Source organism: Schistocerca cancellata, chromosome 4 (genome assembly GCF_023864275.1).
Source record: "Schistocerca cancellata isolate TAMUIC-IGC-003103 chromosome 4, iqSchCanc2.1, whole genome shotgun sequence".
Lineage (NCBI taxonomy): Eukaryota > Metazoa > Arthropoda > Insecta > Orthoptera > Acrididae > Schistocerca > Schistocerca cancellata.
This window is the reverse complement of record NC_064629.1, coordinates 916,033,266-916,051,834: the sequence shown is the minus strand read 5'-3', so window position 1 is coordinate 916,051,834 and position 18,569 is coordinate 916,033,266. Positions and strand designations below refer to the sequence as shown.

Genomic DNA, 18,569 nt, shown 5'->3' with positions numbered 1-18,569 from the left:
TCGCATCCATAGCTCTTGATACAGTTTTCGACTGGGTTTCATCTGATGTTGCAGTAACAGACTTCGATAAGCAGGACAGTGATAGAACCAATGGAGAGCTGTTCAAATGTGCGTGAAATCTTATGGGGCCTAACTGCTAAGGTTATCAGTCCCTAAGCTTCACACTATTTAACCTCAATTATCCTAAGGACAAGCACACACACCCATGCCCGAGGGAGGACTCGAATCTCCACCGGGACCAGCCGGACAGTCCATGACTGCACAATAGAGAGCACTGAGGAGTATATACGCCTCAATAATATGTTGCTCGTCAAAATTCGTCAAGATAGTGGAAAACGCAGAATCTAAAGACGAGTCAGACAAGCAATTTCCATACGACCAAACATAGTCTCAGCGACTACAGAGGAAGTTTTCATATCCTTAAACAGGGTAGGGCCGCGCGGGATTAGCCGAGCGGTCTTGGGCGCTGCAGTCATGGACTGTGCGGCTGGTCGCGGCGGAGGTTCGAGTCCCCCCTCGGGCATGGGTGTGTGTGTTTGTCCGTAGGATAATTTAGGTTAAGTAGTGTGTAAGCTTAGGGACTGATGACCTTAGCAGTTAAGTCCCGTAAGATTTCACACACATTTGAACATTTTGAAACAGGGTAGACGAAGATTAAATACGTATTAGTGGAACACGTCTCTGTTACACTTTCATTGTATTAATGGCATTGTACTATGTACCTGAAGTGCAATTCAACAACTAATGCATGATCTGGATGGGGGAAGTTGAAAATAGGACTGAGAATCAGTAATTATAAGAAATATAAAAATAATGTAGAACCAGTAAAGAAAACTGTAAAAATGAACAATAGGTTCATAGAACCAATGGGTGAATTTTTGTGTTTTGGACATCTGAAACCGATGACAATATGGGCAAGTAAGTAAATAAAGAGAATAGTAAAAATGACCTGTAATGTTAAACCTAGATTTGTTAGCAATGGAAAGCTTTCAGTCAAGTTGTAACCTATAGCAATGAAATGTGGCTGGCAAGTAATAGATGGGTGAATCTTGACAATTGGACAGATAAAAAATGAAACTGACGGATCAGGAAATAAAATTGGAATGGAAAATGTGATTATGAGTGTAATGAAAATAAAACTGAGTTGTGCAGTAGGTGGAGCCGATCGAATTGGTGCCACATGGGCAAAGGAATTTCTTCGGTGGATTACAACAGATAAATGGAGAAGGCTGACGTGATGACCTAATGTAAGTTGGGTAGACGACATTCGAAAAAGTGAACGAGTAGATGAAGTCCACAACTGATTGAAAAGTCTCAGCAAGCCTTTATGCATAATTTAATGTCAAATTAACATGTCTGAATTACAGCCACACTAGGCTCTTCCCCACAGCTTCGCCCATGTATGTGTTTGACACATGTATTACATATATCTCCTAAAGCACTACCTTGGTCTATATCCTCCTCCTCCTCCTCTTCCTCCTCCTCCCCTCTCTGCTGTCACCTCCTCACCCCCTCTCTGCACATCTCCCCTTCCTCCTCCTCCCCTCTCTGCTGTCACCTCCTCACCCACTCTCTGCCCATCTCCTCCTCCTCCTCCTCCCCTCTCTGCTGTCACCTCCTCACCCACTCTCTGCCCATCTCCTCCTCCTCCTCCTCCTCCTCCTTCTCCCCTCTCTGCTGTCACCTCCTCACCCCCTCTCTGCCCATCTTCTCCTCCTCCTCCTCCCCTCTCTGCTGTCACCGACTCACCCCCTCTCTGCCCATCTCCTTCTCCCCCCTCTCTGTCCATATCCTCCTCCTCCTACCCACCTATCTCCTCTTCCTTCCCCTCTCTGCCCATATACTCCTCCTCATACTTCTTCTGTCCATCTCCTCTACCTTCCTCTTTGCCCATCTCCTCTCCCAGTTTCTATTTAAATATTCTCCTCCCCTTCTCCATGTCCTTCTCATCCTCTCTCCATCCAATCTTGTACCCACCTCCCTATCCATCTTCTCCTTTCCCCTCTCAAAATGATCCTTACCCATCTCTCTAGCCATCTCCCCCTCCCCCTCTCCTTTTGCCTGCCTCCCTTCCCCCCTCTCTGTGTCCATCCGCTCCTGCCCCACCTCTCAGCCTATCCCACCTAACATTCTGTCTCTGTGCATCTTCTCCTCTACCCATTTCAACCTTCCCCCAGCTGTGCCCATCACATATGTAGTCCCTACTAAACAGAGCAATACAGCAGGCAGATACTGCTCCCACAGCATGCAAGATGTACTGGGCAGGTGGCACATCATGGGCTTAAAAAAGTTTTTTGACACTGCTGAGTAGGCTGTCTGCTAAGCAGGTCGATCAGATAGGCAGATACTGTGCCTACGCAACACATCTGTCATGCAGGGCAGCCTGTATACCAGGAGCTGGAAGAACATGTCTTTGTCCATATCACTGCACCTATTGGGGTTAGAGGTTATAAACCCCAAATTTAGTTCAAACTGATCCAGGGGTCTGGGAGGAGATGTCAGACATACACACATACATACAGTCTGCTTTATATTTACAGGGTGACATTTATTAAACTATATGAAATAAAATCGTCATAACTTCTGAACGGTTTGTGTTAGGACATTCAAACTGCACAGTTGGGCACAGGGAATGATGGATATTTGTATACACACGTGCATGTAACTTGTCGTCAGCCATTTGCACGCGAAAGTAAGGAAAATCGGCTGGTGCATTGGGGGACTGAGAATTCGCATTTCGCGATCGAGAAGTCTCTTCACTCTCAGCATGTGACTGTGTGGTGTGCAGTGTCCAGTCATGTAATAATTGGTGTAATATTCCGTGATGGCACTGTGACTACCAGATGGTATGTAAAGGTTTTGGTAGATGATTTTATCCTCATCATCCAAAGTGACCCTGATTTCGACAAGATGTGTTTCATGCAAGACGGAGCTCGGCCCCATCGAAGCAGGAGAATGTTTGATGTCCTGGTGAAGCACTTTGGGGACAGCGTTCTGGCTCTGGGGAGACTGGTATGGGCCTTGATGGTCGCCATATTCTCCAGATCTGAACACAAGCGGCTCCTTTTTGTGGGGCAGTATTAAAGACAAGGTGTACAGCAACAACCCCAAAACCACCGCTGGGCTGAAAACAGCCATTCAGGAGGTCATCAACAGCATTGAATTTCATTGTTCGTCTGCGTCAATGATGGCAGGCATATCGAACATGTCATAACCTAAATCCGAATATTTGTAGTGACATTTGCATATGAATAAAGTGTGTGCACGCCTTAGTTTATAACTAATGTACGTTTTTTCATATAGTTAAAAAATTGCCACCGTGTATACAAAAGGCTAGCTATTTGATGAGCTACATTGAAACTTACAATCCACGTACCAGATATTTCTGAGGTGCTTTCAATTTGTTTCTTGAAAACACCTAAACATGAAGGATACTTCGATGGCATTTGTTTTCTGTATTGTTCTGTGTTCTGTTTAAAGGCAGAATATAATTACAAAACATTATAACAGACAATGTAAGTGATGAATTATATTGTGGACATGGAAATTCTAAAATCGAGAGGTCATTCATCTGAGAGAAAACAGTACCACGTCCACGAAAAATTGATTGCTGGGACAGCAGCTGGAACACGTCATACTAAAGTTGGAGGCTGTCGGTGCTTGATGCAAAAGAGCTTCGTCAAACAGTATTTCATTTGTCGTCTCCATATGTATGGGCAACATTGCAACCAGTATCAGGCCATAACTGGCACAATGAAAATATAAGTTTGTGCATCTATGAGAAATGAACGGAATTCCGGATCAGACTTTGGACCAAGATAATGCCCCAACAAAATGTCTTCTGCACTGCCTTCTCACACGCTCAAGCAGCGTTATTCTTAGTTACAAAAGCGTGAGCACGAATAACGCTATATGGTACATTTTGTCGGATGTCGAGTTTCCCGAGGAATTATGATGTTTATTACTATCTATTCCATTAAGACTAATTGTTCTTATGGTAACCGACCGGTTGCAGCAGAACTACAATTCATCACAAAAAGGTACCATGCACGTTTTGCACCCTATATTTCAATCATGGCTGACAGCATCCGCTTGAGTGACCATAAAACAAGTTTATAAATGAAAATTAACATTCTGCAATGGGAATGCATTACAAGAAAAACGACTTCGAGATCTTGCATTGATGTAACATGAAGAAAAGTAAAGGTGGAGCCGGCGAAACAACCTCCAATAAAGGTGCGTGATGCAACTTGCAAAATGCAATATATTCATACCGTAAATCTTGTAAAGAATATAGCCTATCCCTAAAGATAGACATGTAGGACACCATATCTTACCATAATCGTAATGGAGAACTGTATAATAAATCAAGCATCACTCATTCTAATGTTTTATAGTTGAATATGACGCATAATACGTCGCATGAGCTTGTCCATTTGCATCGAAACCAACGACATAATTTACATTCGTTTCAAAATTGCGTGTAATATTACTTCACTTCTGTTTTCAGAATAGAATCTATAATCTTAGTAACTGCTTTAAAAGTCGTTATAAAGACATAAACCTGTAATTTCAAGCCGGCCGCGGTGGTCTAGCGGTTCTGGCGCTGCAGTCCGGAACCGCGGGACTGCTACAGTCGCAGGTTCGAATCCTGCCTCGGGCATGGGTGTGTGTGATGTCCTTAAGTTAGTTAGGTTTAAGTAGTTCTAAGTTCTAGGGGACTTATGACCTAAGATGTTGAGTCCCATAGTGCTCAGAGCCATTTTTTTTTTTTGTAATTTCAAGCTGTAATGGGAATAACAACATGGTCTGAGAAGAAATGAGATCTATGAGAGATACTTAAATTCCTGGAGCCTAAAACGTACAGCAATATTTACTATAATATTGAGTAAGGAAAATCCGTGACGTGGAATAACGCTTTATATCTAAGGTAGGAGAGAGCTATTATTCCATAAGAAACAAAAATTTTGGCAAAACTCATCTTTAGAATTAATTATTAAGTCCAGTTCTATCTTTTACATCAAGATTATGTACCATAATAATTAAGAAAAAATTGCTCTAGAATACCTTGTCACTATTTTTCGGAAACAGAAGTATTTTTCCTTTTTCTGTACATCTGGTGAAATGTGCTGTACAATGTTAATCACTTGCACGCTCCAGTTGTTAACCGTTAGCACTAACATTTCTCTATATTTTTGAAAGTTAATTCGAACGAATGAGCTGGCAGGCATCAGTGAGTCTGCTGCTTTTCAGTAAACGGTACATAAATGCATTAGTGAGACATTTACAATTCAGAAATAACTGGGAAATAATTTGGATGGTGATGACATCTAGGGAAAATTATCTAGTTACAGAAAACGTTTTAACTTAAACAGAATGAATAACAGCAAGTTCATAAAGAAAATTCTGATCTTAGTTTCATCCATATAGAAACGAAACAACTGGCTAACAAAGTATTTGCACGTCAAAGGAATTTGCATACATGAAGAACTCTTTCAAGCTAATTCAAAATTCAGAACCATAACTAACAATTCAGCTGACAGGTCTGAATATTACTGGACCATCAATTCAGTAAGTCATGGTTGCAAAAGAATAATAATAATAATAATTGTTTACAGAAGAATGGAAAGACTGCCAGAAGTCGATCGCGGGAATTTTAACTTTGGTTCTGGAGAATTTTAGGGTCGTGCGAGGCATTAGCGCACCTAAATTTATAGCACTTGATATTTTTAAGAAAGCTTTTGACAATGCTGATTTGAATACGCTCTTTCAAATTCTGAAGGTAACAGGGATAGAATACAGATAGTGGAAGTGTATCTGGAAGAAACTTTCTCTGAATCAACTGAAAGGGTACAGTACCACCTGACATTGAAAATAGGTACAACATTCTTCATTATTCTTGTCAGAACAACATATTTTTTCTAATAATAACTCAATTTCAATTAATACAGCGAAGCCGGATACCATTGTGGGAAAGAATGGCATTTTATTTATTTAATTGATCACATGTGCACTCCCACAAAATAAATCCCTACATCCAGTTTGGTGAGATCTGTGAAATGAATGAATGTATGGGCGTCTGCTAACTGCAGATAGTGAATGTGAATATATGATCATCTTTGAGACGATCCTTTGGCCACTTTTGGTGGAACCAAAGAGATGAAATTTACCGGAGCTTTGAGCGCCTGAAATGTGGCTGACCAATACAGTAGCAAGGTGCTCCCCCACTTCGGCAGAGGTGCGAGAGGACCTGAAGAACGGCCATGTTTCGGCACTCTGCCGCTGGATCTTGTGTTGGTAAGACCTGTCTGAGGTGTGCTCCGTAAAGACAAAAGAGTGGAGACATGGTATGCATGTGAAATACTTAAGAGTAGTTTGGAATAATAATTCCTCTATTTCAGGAACTTTTGTGGGGAGAATTAAATGTCAGGCAGGTAATATTAAGGGTATCGTAGTAATCTTCGGAAGTGACCAACGGTCACAATGAAACCACGTGTAGCAATAAGTTGAAATACTTCAGAGTGCTTTAGTTAAGCTGAATTACTAGCGTGTGTACAATAAGTTGGAAATATTTAAGAAATGGCGTGTGCAGGACTTGAAATTAGAGACGTGTACTTCCACATGGTGAGTACTGTGTGAGTCTCAATCTGTGTATGAGACAAAGGATAAAGAGAAGTACTCGTCCATGGTATCAGTTGAGGACTCGCGTGTGTGATGAATGTGTTCTTAATATTACTTTGCGTGTTATGTTTCCGTGTGACGCTTGATTCAAACTATAATACTCTGAGAGAGAAGCAAGGTGAGTCAGCCGTCTATCCAGCAACGCCACTTGGCTTGCATTGCACAGGAGGACGTGCATATATCCTCCAGAGTTCATAGTAGGAAAGAAAAATTACGAAATGGGGCAGTGTCGTGTGAAACTGGGATAAATACTAATTGAAGTGGGAAAGCTGAAAGTGATAATGTTGTGACTATTCGTTGTGTTGTATTCCATGTTGCAGTGTGGTGTATGTTATGTAATTTAAGTATGTGTGGTTTGCATGGGAGAGTAGCAAGGTAGTTTCAGAGGTAGTGGGTTATGCTTGTTACTTCTGTACCGCTCGGTCTGGAGGAAAGTTTCGTGATGATGGTTGTGAGAGTCGAAGTGTGAGATACAATAAAAGATCCACCATCCTATCCAGAAAGTGCACTGTAGCGTTAAATAATTACGAGACCATAAGATAGAGAATCACCAATGTAAAGCCATGCCCACTGGGCGGAATTTCTCATGTGTTATTGTTGTAGGTTATAGAATTTGTGTGTTTAGGTTACAGAATTTATCGGAATAAATAAGATAGTGAAAAGAAAAAGATTGGTGGCCTTTTCCTTCGAATAGTATGTTGTCATGATACCCAGAATTTATAATGTGTGCGCCATTCATATTCAGTGCGATGGCCACGTGTTGATCAAAGCCGTTAAATAAGAAAGAAAATGTGGTATTGCAAGTGTGTAGTGAACAGTCAGAGTTGTGTAAATTACTAATAGTCAGATGTGCGTTATCCGTTGCGTAATATTCATACAGGAGAATAATTTGTAACTTAATTGTGAGTACTAGAGTTCATGTTACTCGATAAATAAGAATGAATCCACTCGCTTGGCAGACCACTCATCTTGCAGGCCTGACTGCTTGATGCCACAGTATGAGCAAGGCATGTGGGTGCCTCTCACAACAAATGCTGAAAACATAAGTTTGCCTATATTCCACCTATCTTCTACGCGTAAATTTTAGAATGAGTATTGCCTCGCATACCTGCAGTTCTCTGGAACGCATACTTATCTTACCCGTGGTCGGCTTCTATCAGTTATTCTATTCTTTTCTAAATAGGCCGACGGAAAAGAAATCGCAACACCAAGCAGAAGTTGTGCGACATAAGTGAAAGTTGGTAGGCGTGTTCCTACAGCTGAAAGATGATGTACATCCAAATTTCGCGCCAGTCGCATAAAGCATCGCTAGCAGTGCCACAATGAGGATGCAAATCAGGTTTACTTTAAATACCCGCTGTAACGGTCGTGATCGTTAGTTTCCTTTGAGATATTACGTGCTGAGTTTATATCAGTAAAGAATGCCTTTGAGGCCACAAAGACGCCATTATTAACACCTCACTGAGTTTGAGCGAGATCCTGTAATAGGGCTACGAGAAGCTCGGTGTTATTTGCGACTTCAGTGGTCCCAAGCGAGAGCTAATTGGATGGCGGGGTGGAGGTCTGTTGTGTTCTTCTGATTAATTCTGGTTCTGCCTCGGGGCCAGTGATGGCCGTGTGTTGGTTAGAAGAAGGTCAGCTGATGGCCTGCAACCAACCTATCTGCATGCTGGACACACTGCACAATACTTGGAGTATGACAGCTGGAGCGCTCTCGTGGTTATCCCATGCAGCCTTAGGTTAGTTAGGTTTAAATAGTTCTAAGTTCTAGGGGACTGATGACCATAGATGTTCAGTCCCATAGTGCTCAGAGCCATTTGAACCAAACCATGCAGCCTGACTACAAATTTTTTCGGCAACCTTGTGATTCGACCTGTTATGCTGCCATTCACGAACAGGATTCCAGGGGGTGTTTTCCATCAGGATAACGCTTGCCCACGTACCGCTTTTGTAATCCAACATGCTCTAGAGAGTACTGACGTGTTGCCTTGGCCTACTCGATCACCAGGCCTGTCCCCAGTCAAGCACACGTGGGATATCATCGGAAGGCAGCTCCAACGTTATCCGAAGACAGCTTTAACCGTCCCTGTATTGACCGACCGTGTGCAACAGGCATGGAATTCTATACCACAAATTGCCATCCGGCATCTGTACAATACAATGCATGCACGTTTGCACGCTTGCGTTCAACATTCTGTCGATTACACCGGCTATTAATGGACCTGCATTTCACATTTGCAATGGATTCTCTCGCGCTTGCATTAACCTGTGATCTTGTACTGTTAATTACTTAAATATGTTACCTAGACAAACACGTTTCCAAAATTTGATTTACTAGATACTGATTAGTTTTTTATGTTGTGATTTTTTCATCAATGTAATTCGCGTCACTGTTTTGCTACAATAACTTACAAAACTGATGTTTCACGACTGTCAGCACCTGCCTTTCTTGGGACTGCAGTTGTTACATTCTTTCTGACGTCTGAAGGTATTTCGCTATTCTCACATGCCTTGCACGCCAAGTGGACGAGTTTTGTCGCGGCTGGGTCTCCCAATGATGTTGGTAATTCTGAGGGAATGTCGTTCACCTCAGGGGCATTGTTTCCACTTCGGTCTTTCACTGCTCCGTCAAAATCATATCTCCCATCTGATTTCACCTCCTTACTTTTTTCTTTCTACACTCCTGGAAATGGAAAAAAGAACACATTGACACCGGTGTGTCAGATCCACCATACTTGATCCGGACACTGCGAGATGGCTGTAAAAGCAATGATCACACGCACGGCACAGCGGACACACCAGGAACCGCGGTGTTGGCCGTCGAATGGCGCTAGCTGCGCAGCATTTGTGCACCGCCGCCGTCAGTGTCAGCCAGTTTGCCGTGGCATACGGAGCTCCATCGCAGTCTTTAACACTGGTAGCATGCCGCGACAGCGTGGACGTGAACCGTATGTGCAGTTGACGGACTTTGAGCGAGGGCGTATAGTGGGCATGCGGGAGGCCGGGTGGACGTACCGCCGAATTGCTCAACACGTGGGGCGTGAGGTCTCCACAGTACATCGATGTTGTCGCCAGTGGTCGGCGGAAGGTGCACGTGCCCGTCGACCTGGGACCGGACCGCAGCGACGCACGGATGCACGCCAAGACCGTAGGATCCTACGCAGTGCTATAGGGGACCGCACCGCCACTTCCCAGCAAATTAGGGAGACTGTTGCTCCTGGGGTATCGGCGAGGACCATTCGCAACCGTCTCCATGAAGCTGGGCTACGGTTCCGCACACCGTTAGGCCGTCTTCCGCTCATGCCCCAACATCGTGCAGCCCGCCTCCAGTGGTGTCGCGACAGGCGTGAATGGAGGGACGAATGGAGACGTGTCGTCTTCAGCGATGAGAGTCGCTTCTGCCTTGGTGCCAATGATGGTCGTATGCGTGTTTGGCGCCGTGCAGGTGAGCGCCACAATCAGGACTGCATACGACCGAGGCACACAGGGCCAACACCCGGCATCATGGTGTGGGGAGCGATCTCCTACACTGGCCGTACACCACTGGTGATTGTCGAGGGGACACTGAATAGTGCACGGTACATCCAAACCGTCATCGAACCCATCGTTCTACCATTCCTAGACCGGCAAGGGAACTTGCTGTTCCAACAGGACAATGCACGTCCGCATGTATCCCGTGCCACCCAACGTGCTCTAGAAGGTGTAAGTCAACTAACCTGGCCAGCAAGATCTCCGGATCTGTCCCCCATTGAGCATGTTTGGGACTGGATGAAGCGTCGTCTCACGCGGTCTGCACGTCCAGCACGAACGCTGGTCCAACTGAGGCGCCAGGTGGAAATGGCATGGCAAGCCATTCCACAGGACTACATCCAGCATCTCTACGATCGTCTCCATGGGAGAATAGCAGCCTGCATTGCTGCGAAAGGTGGATATACACTGTACTAGTGCCGACATTGTGCATGCTCTGTTGCCTGTGTCTATGTGCCTGTGGTTCTGTCAGTGTGATCATGTGATGTATCTGACCCCAGGAATGTGTCAATAAAGTTTCCCCTTCCTGGGACAATGAATTCACGGTGTTCTTATTTCAATTTCCAGGAGTGTATAATATAGTCCTCAGGTTTGTTTCCTTTGTATAGACCCTCTATATATTCCTTACCGCTTTTCAGCTTTCCCTTCTTTGCTTATTACCGGCTTACCATCTTAATTTTTGGTGTTCACGCAGCTGCTTCTCTTTTCCCTGAAGGCCTTTTCCAAGTTTCCTATGGGACCACATACCATTCCTCTAGTTATGCATGATTCTTCGGCCTTGCATTTGTCCTCTAAGCATTTCTGCTAATCCGTTTTGCATTATCTGACAATATCATGTTTGCATTTCCTTTCACCTGCTTCGTTTGCTGCATATGTAGCATATTTTCTCGTTCGATCAGTTAAATGAAGTATTTTTCGAGTTATCCAAGGGTAGTCAAATTAAATCTGTTCATTCTGAGGGCATTGAATTACAAAATGAGACACTGAAAATAATGAAGAGTTTTACTATTTGGAGAAGTATATAACTGGCGATGGCAAACGGCAGAGATTATAAAATGTAGACATGTAATAAAAAGAAATGCATTCCTTAGAAGGGGAGATATTTTAAAATCAAAGAAATTTAAACTTTAGAAAGTCTTTTCTGTAGAAATTTGTATGGAGTTTACCGTTTTACGAAGATGAAACGTTAATCATAATCATTTCCGATAAGGAGAAAAAGTAAGTTTTCAAATGTGGTGTTACACACACAAGAATTCTGAAGCTTCGTGGGACAATTAAAGTAGAAATTTGGAATCAAATCTGGGACAAAAGAAATTTATTGCATATGATTACTAAAAGGTTGATTGGTCGCTAGGACACATGCCGAGCCGTCAAGGAGTCAAGGAATAGTCAGCTTTGTTACTGAGGGGAGTGTGCGTGCGTATGTGTGTGTGTGTGAGGGGGGGGGGGGGACAGGGCTTAAGCAGTTTCATGTAGATGTAGGTTGCAATAGCTAAGTAGAGATGAAGGTACTTGCGTACTTGCACTGGATAGACAGGCATGGAGAGCCACATCAAAGCTATCTTCGGACGGAAGACTCGAACAACAATTACAAATTTTCTGAGAAGCCCTCGGAAAAGTACAGTAGAGGATGGACAGAAGAACGTAAGAAAAAACTCAGCGAATGGATAAAGGTAAAACATGCCCAGTATTTCGACACAACACATTTGAAATAGGAACCACAAGTTAAGACGGTATTGAAGAGATTTATTATGTGAATTTTACCAAGTGAGACTGAAGTGAGATAGCGATTCTGTGTATGTTCTTCATGTCGGGTCTGGTAAACCTACACTCAGCTTTACAGCAGCTGAAGAAAGACAACTGCTGAACGTTAAAAGCTGGTGTAGTGGAGTAAATGAAATAAAGTTGACTTAGGATCGTGAGGGCTGAGGACCATACAGGCATTTGTGTAGTTAGTGGTGCATAAGGGACGTCGGTGGGAACCCGTCTGGAGTTGGCAGGTTAATTTGGGAGGAGAAGGATTCGCAGAAATAATTCTACATTAACTTGAGACAGATTGAAGAGTTTATGAAGGACACTCCCCAAATTTTATTTAGAACTGGTGTTACTGAAGTCGCAATCACAGTTAGTGAGAATCGAGGAGACACTAGGAGAATCATATGTAAAGTCTCCCGCCGCGTTTCCATGTCTGTATGTAAAGGATAATCTCAAGAGCTACTGTTGGGGTTTTGAGACTGTTTTCACTATTACGTAGACAGATTAACAAAAAAGGTTTGCGAATATAATTTATTGCCGTGGATACTTAGTGCGTCAATGGCCTCGACGCAATGTTAACATCGGTTCCGGTCAGATCCGCATCCGATGACGCCTAAAGCCTGAGGACGACACGGCGGTCGGTCAGTGCCGTTAGGGTCTTCCGACAACTAATCGGACGGTGGAGTAGATGTTTAGTGCTAGCCTTGCTTCGTCACAAACTTGCAAATTTTGAGTACCATGAACACGACTGCGACATATATGTTATCACTTCGAGGAAAACGAGGTGTGCAGCATTTTTCTGTGTGACTGAAATCTTACCACCGTAAGCGGTCTCCGCTTCTAGCTTGAAAGGTAACAGGAAACTTCCTCTTTATTTCAGTACATTCGGAGAGGCCTGGGGGACTCAATGGCTCATTTCCACCTCAGGATTCGTAAATGTAAAGTAGCAAGATATTGACATTACAAGAGACATTAAAGAAAACGAAGGTGAGTAGTTCTGTTGCCGAACGGCCCAGTTAAGTCTTAATAAAGGCTTAAATAAGACCTGCAACGGCGGTCAGTACACTCGTAGTTTTCGTTGTAGCTTGTGAAACAGGTTCCTAGTATCAGTGAGAGCAGGTGTAACACACTGGGGTACAAAATTCATGGGTCAACGATACGCACATATACAGATGGCAGTAGCATCGCGTACGCAAGATACAGGGTGTTTCAAAAATAACCGGTATATTTGAAACGGCAATAAAAACTAAACGAGCAGCGATAGAAATACACCGTTTGTTGCAATATGCTTGGAACAACAGTACATTTTCAGGCAGACAAACTTTCGAAATTACAGTAGTTACAATTTTCAACAACAGATGGCGCTGCGGTCTGGGAAACTCTATAGTACGATATTTTCCACATATCCACCATGCGTAGCAATAATATGGCGTAGTCTCTGAATGAAATTACCCGAAACCTTTGACAACGTGTCTGGCGGAATGGCTTCACATGCAGATGAGATGTACTGCTTCAGCTGTTCAATTGTTTCTGGATTCTGGCGGTACACCTGGTCTTTCAAGCGTCCCCACAGAAAGAAGTCACAGGGGTTCATGTCTGGCGAATAGGGAGGCCAATCCACGCCGCCTCCTGTATGTTTCGGATAGCCCAAAGCAATCACACGATCATCGAAATATTCATTCAGGAAATTAAAGACGTCGGCCGTGCGATGTGGCCGGGCACCATCTTGCATAAACCACGAGGTGTTCGCAGTGTCGTCTAAGGCAGTTTGTACCGCCACAAATTCACGAAGAATGTCCAGATAGCGTGATGCAGTAATCTTTTTGGATCTGAAAAATGGGCCAATGATTCCTTTGGAAGAAATGGCGGCCCAGACCAGTACTTTTTGAAGATGCAGGGACGATGGGACTGCAACATGGGGCTTTTCGGTTCCCCATATGCGCCAGTTCTGTTTATTGACGAAGCCGTCCAGGTGAAAATAAGCTTCGTCAGTAAACCAAATGCTGCCCACATGCATATCGCCGTCATCAATCCTGTGCACTATATCGTTAGCGAATGTCTCTCGTGCAGCAATGGTAGCGGCGCTGAGGGGTTGCCGCGTTTGAATTTTGTATGGATAGAGGTGTAAACTCTGGCGCATGAGACGATACGTGGACGTTGGCGTCATTTGGACCGCAGCTGCAACACGGCGAACGGAAACCCGAGGCCGCTGTCGGATCACCTGCTGCACTAGCTGCGCGTTGCCCTCTGTGGTTGCCGTACGCGGTCGCCCTACCTTTCCAGCACGTTCATCCGTCACGTTCCCAGTCCGTTGAAATTTTTCAAACAGATCCTTTATTGTATCGCTTTGCGGTCCTTTGGTTACATTAAACCTCCGTCGAAAACTTCGTCTTGTTGCAACAACACTGTGTTCTAGGCGGTGGAATTCCAACACCAGAAAAATCCTCTGTTCTAAGGAATAAACCATATTGTCTACAGCACACTTGCACGTTGTGAACAGCACACGCTCACAGCAGAAAGACGACGTACAGAATGGCGCACCCACAGACTGCGTTGTCTTCTATATCTTTCACATCACTTGCAGCGCCATCTGTTGTTGAAAATTGTAACTACTGTAATTTCGAAAGTTTGTCCGCCTGAAAATGTACTGTTGTCCCAAGCATATTGCAACAAACGGTGTATTTCAATCGCAGCTCGTTTATTTTTATTGCCGTTTCAAATAAACCGGTCATTTTTGAAACACCCTGTATAAAACGGCAGTGCATTGGCAGAACTATCATTTGTATTCAGGTGATCCACGGAGAAAGGTTTCCGACTTGAATATGGCCGTACGGCAGGCATTAACAGAATTTGAAAGCGGAATGCCAGTTGGAGCTAGACGCATGGGACATTTCATTTCGGAAATCGTTAGGGAATTCAGTATTCCGAGATCCACTGAGTCAAGAGTGTGCCGAGAATACCAACAATAGAAAATTTCACGTATTACCTCTCAACACGGACAACGCAGCGGCCCATGGCCTTCATTTGATGACCGGGAGCATCTACATGTGCGCTGAGCTGTCAGTGCTTACAGACAAGCAACACTGCGTGAAATAACCGCAAAAATCAATGTGGGACGTACGATGAAAGTATACTTTACGGCAGTGCGGCGAAATCTGGCGTTAATGGGCTGTGGCAACAGACGACGGACGCGATTGCCTTTGCTAACAGCAAAGGCACTCGCGTTGATCAGTAAATGTAGCAAAAGATACTGGGAAATGTTGCCTTGATATACAGTCTTGAGGGGACCCTGTAACTATGCTTTCAACGTCGCATTTAACTCAAGGCACTTTTCTGTAGAATAAATGGTAACATCATGAAATGTATTTGCAGTTGCGGATATGGACAACTGTCAGCTGTATAATGGAATGACAACAACGAAAATTTGTGTCAAACCGTGACTCGAACCCGGATTTCCCTCTTACCGTGAGCGGTAGGTTAATCATTTGGCTATACGAGCACGACTCAAGGCCAAACCCAATTTTCCATATACCGTGTGAGGTGGCGCAGTGGTTAGCACACTGGACTCGCATTCGGGAGGACGACGGTTCAATCCCGCGTCCGGCCATCCCGATTTAGATTTTCCGTGATTTCCCTAAATCGCTCCAGGCAAATGCCGGAATGGTTCCTCTGAAAGGGCACGGCCGACTTCCTTCCCCGTCTTTCCCTAATCCGATGAGACCGATGACCTCGCTGTTTGGTCTTTTCCCCCAAACAACCCAACCCAATCTTCCATATGTTGTCAATCATGTGTCCACAACCTGCACTCGTACATCCACTAGGTATATTCCCGACTGCTCGCGATAAGCGGGGAGTCCCGGTCCAGCACAAATTGTCATTGTTGTCATTCCATTATACAGCCAATGGTTGTCCATATTCGCAACTGCGAATATATTTTATAACGGAAGTAGGCGTCGCAGAGCCTCTTCATTCGGACATGCAGGTACGTATGAAGGAACACTGTATCGTTATTCGGAATAACACAGCAACTGCAGAACCGTAAGTGGTAACAGGTGGTACTTTCTTCATTTGATGTGGAGCAGCGGCCGCCGCAGGTTCCCGCGACTCAACAGGTTTCCTGTTGAGTCGCCGGAGTGGCGTAAGGGGTTGGAAGGGACTGGACGTTTCCACAGTGTCCACCCGCCTTTTGCGAGGATTGGAATCACGTGGTGGCGAACCAGAATTATGATGAAGTTTAGACTGCACCGGCATCTCAGTCGTGGGATCGACATCTTCGTATTTCATGGTCTCAATCAACTCACGTGCGTAGTCGTCAAGGAGGCTGACCTGTGCCAGGTGTGAGCTCGTGACCCGAGACGTCGTAGGTTGAACGACAGGCAATGGTTGGTCGACAGTTGTGGCCAGTCGTTCCGTTTCTTCAGGTCGAAAATATGGTATCGGCTGACTGGCGGAACCTTCTTGGACAGGTTCCCGTGGTAGGCAAATGTAGAAATTTGTGCAGAAGTCAGACCTAATATCTGTTTCTGTTTACATCGGGAGTCGAGACGAGCGCCACCACAGAGGAGCACGATAGCCACCTCGGTTACGGAAGCTGATTGGACCCATGTGCTTCCACTTATATTTCAGCTAAAACACTACAGCAAATTAAAAATTGCCTCAGTGGTCATGACATTCCAAACATAGCAGTAGTATCTTTTACAAAGGAAGTCGAACGAATGTTATTCAGACACCAGTCTTCTAAAGAATAGGATTTAGAATGGTACTTGAATTACTGATTTGAGAATCAAGTAGATTAAAATTTACGCTTGGTTTATAAGAATATAACGCACTATGTATGGGCTCACTGGGGACTAGACAGTCATTTGGCTCGCTTCTCAAAGATCTCGGTGATGACGTCTTCTAGTCGTCGACAGCTACAGCAGGCGGCATCACTCTGAATCCTTTACTTCCACCCGTTCTGTGTATTACAAAGGTGCACTGAGCTGTTTCGGGGACTCAAAAATAGCTGGATAGTCTTGGAGGACACGGGAGTTGTGTTTGTGGCAAGTAAAGAATGATTTCAAAGTCTGGAATTAAATATGTTGGTAGCCCTGTACAGCTGACCGTCAGTACGGAAACAATGTGTTGGTCGATGGGATGACGCAAGCAGCGCGTTGTTCCCTAACGGAAAGCTGCCACAGACTACCTCGCCGATACCGGTGACGATGGTAAAGCGGAGATACAACTGCAGGTGAAGAAGAAGACGAGTAAACAAGGCGGAAGGACGCGTCGTGGAAAAACTGTCTGTAGCGGGAAGCAAGTCAAAGTAAACACACTCGCGTGGGTAGTGTGTACGTCGCTGGATTCTCACCTGGAGTACTACACTGCCGTGCAGCGACGCGTGACTTGCCTGCACTCTGGCACGGTAGATGTAACTGCTGTCCGTCAGTTCACGTGACTTCCTTAGAAATATTCTGTTTAAAAAAGTGTAAAACCATTCCTGCAGAATTTAGTGCCATTATATACCAGAACGCAGATGACTGTGCTTACATATTATACAATAAAAGGTAACGAGGGAGGAGGCTTTATTAAAAATAAAACTATGTTAAAAATTACAGAGTATCATTGTGGAGTGCAGTCGATCATTAAAACAAAAGGTCTGCAGCTCGTTAATAAAGCGGAACAAAAAAACCTTCATCGAAACGCACACACGGCTCCCACGCAATCCACCCGCTAAATGAGAGCCCATAACCTGCTCACAATTACATTAACTGAAATGTGCGAATGTCATCGGGGATTAAAACAGTGCTATTTGTCGCACATCACCTATTCGTGAACTATAGTTCAATACAATGTATCGAGCAACGAGGCTTCGTTAAAAATACGATACTAACAATGTAACTATGTATCCTATTTTTGATAAAGCCTTCTTCCTCGGTACACTGTGTTCTAGTCAACGTTGTCAAAATCGCTCTGTAGAAACAGACTCCTTATAAATGTATATTTCCTTTTCTAATTTTGTCTTCCAAGACAAGTCATAGGGCATCGCCTGGTATGTTCATACATACCTCAGGAATTCAAAATGACCTTCCACCATAGTTTCCATTCTCCTATAAGATAATTTGTGTCATTATTTTGCAGTCATTTATTATGACACTGATTGTTCTTTAACATTCACACCTTTCAGCACCTGCGTACTTTGGAAGCGGGATTACTAAACTTTTCTTTAAGTATATGCATATTCCACTTCTCTCATGCATCCTGCGCACCAGGTAGAATAGTTTTGTCGCTGCACTTCCTTGCAAGGGTCTGAATGGTTCTGATAGAATGTCGCCCACTTCACGTGCCTTATTTCCGCTCAACCTTCAGTTCTCTGTCAGATTCTTCTCGCAGTATCCTATCCACCATCACACCTTCATTCAGTCCCTTTTCTCTTTCCATAATACTCCTTTCAAGTTCATTTTTCTCGTATAGCCCTTGTTCGTATTCCTCCCACATTTCATGTTCCATCTTTGATTTGTATTAGCTTGCCATCTTAGCTTTTGATATTCATACAGCTGCTTCTCTTTTCTCCAGAGACCTCTCTAATTTTCCTATAGGTGATAATTATCTTTCCCAGTAGTTAC

The 18,569-nt window shown here is 44.1% G+C and overlaps 1 protein-coding gene across 1 annotated transcript; it reads right to left on the bottom strand.

Annotated features, from left to right (window-relative positions):
• Positions 1-1,441: 1,441 nt before the first annotated feature.
• LOC126184501 (rRNA 2'-O-methyltransferase fibrillarin-like) lies at positions 1,442-1,789 on the bottom strand. The gene has a single exon (XM_049926893.1). It carries the CDS (start codon positions 1,787-1,789, stop codon positions 1,442-1,444), a length of 348 nt encoding a protein of 115 aa, XP_049782850.1.
• Between the last annotated feature and the right edge of the window lie 16,780 nt (positions 1,790-18,569).

Coding starts and splice junctions, on each gene's coding strand:
- LOC126184501 (XM_049926893.1), bottom strand. CDS start 1,789: ATGGACAGAGAGGGGGGAGAAGGAGATGGGCAGAGAGGGGGTGAGTCG.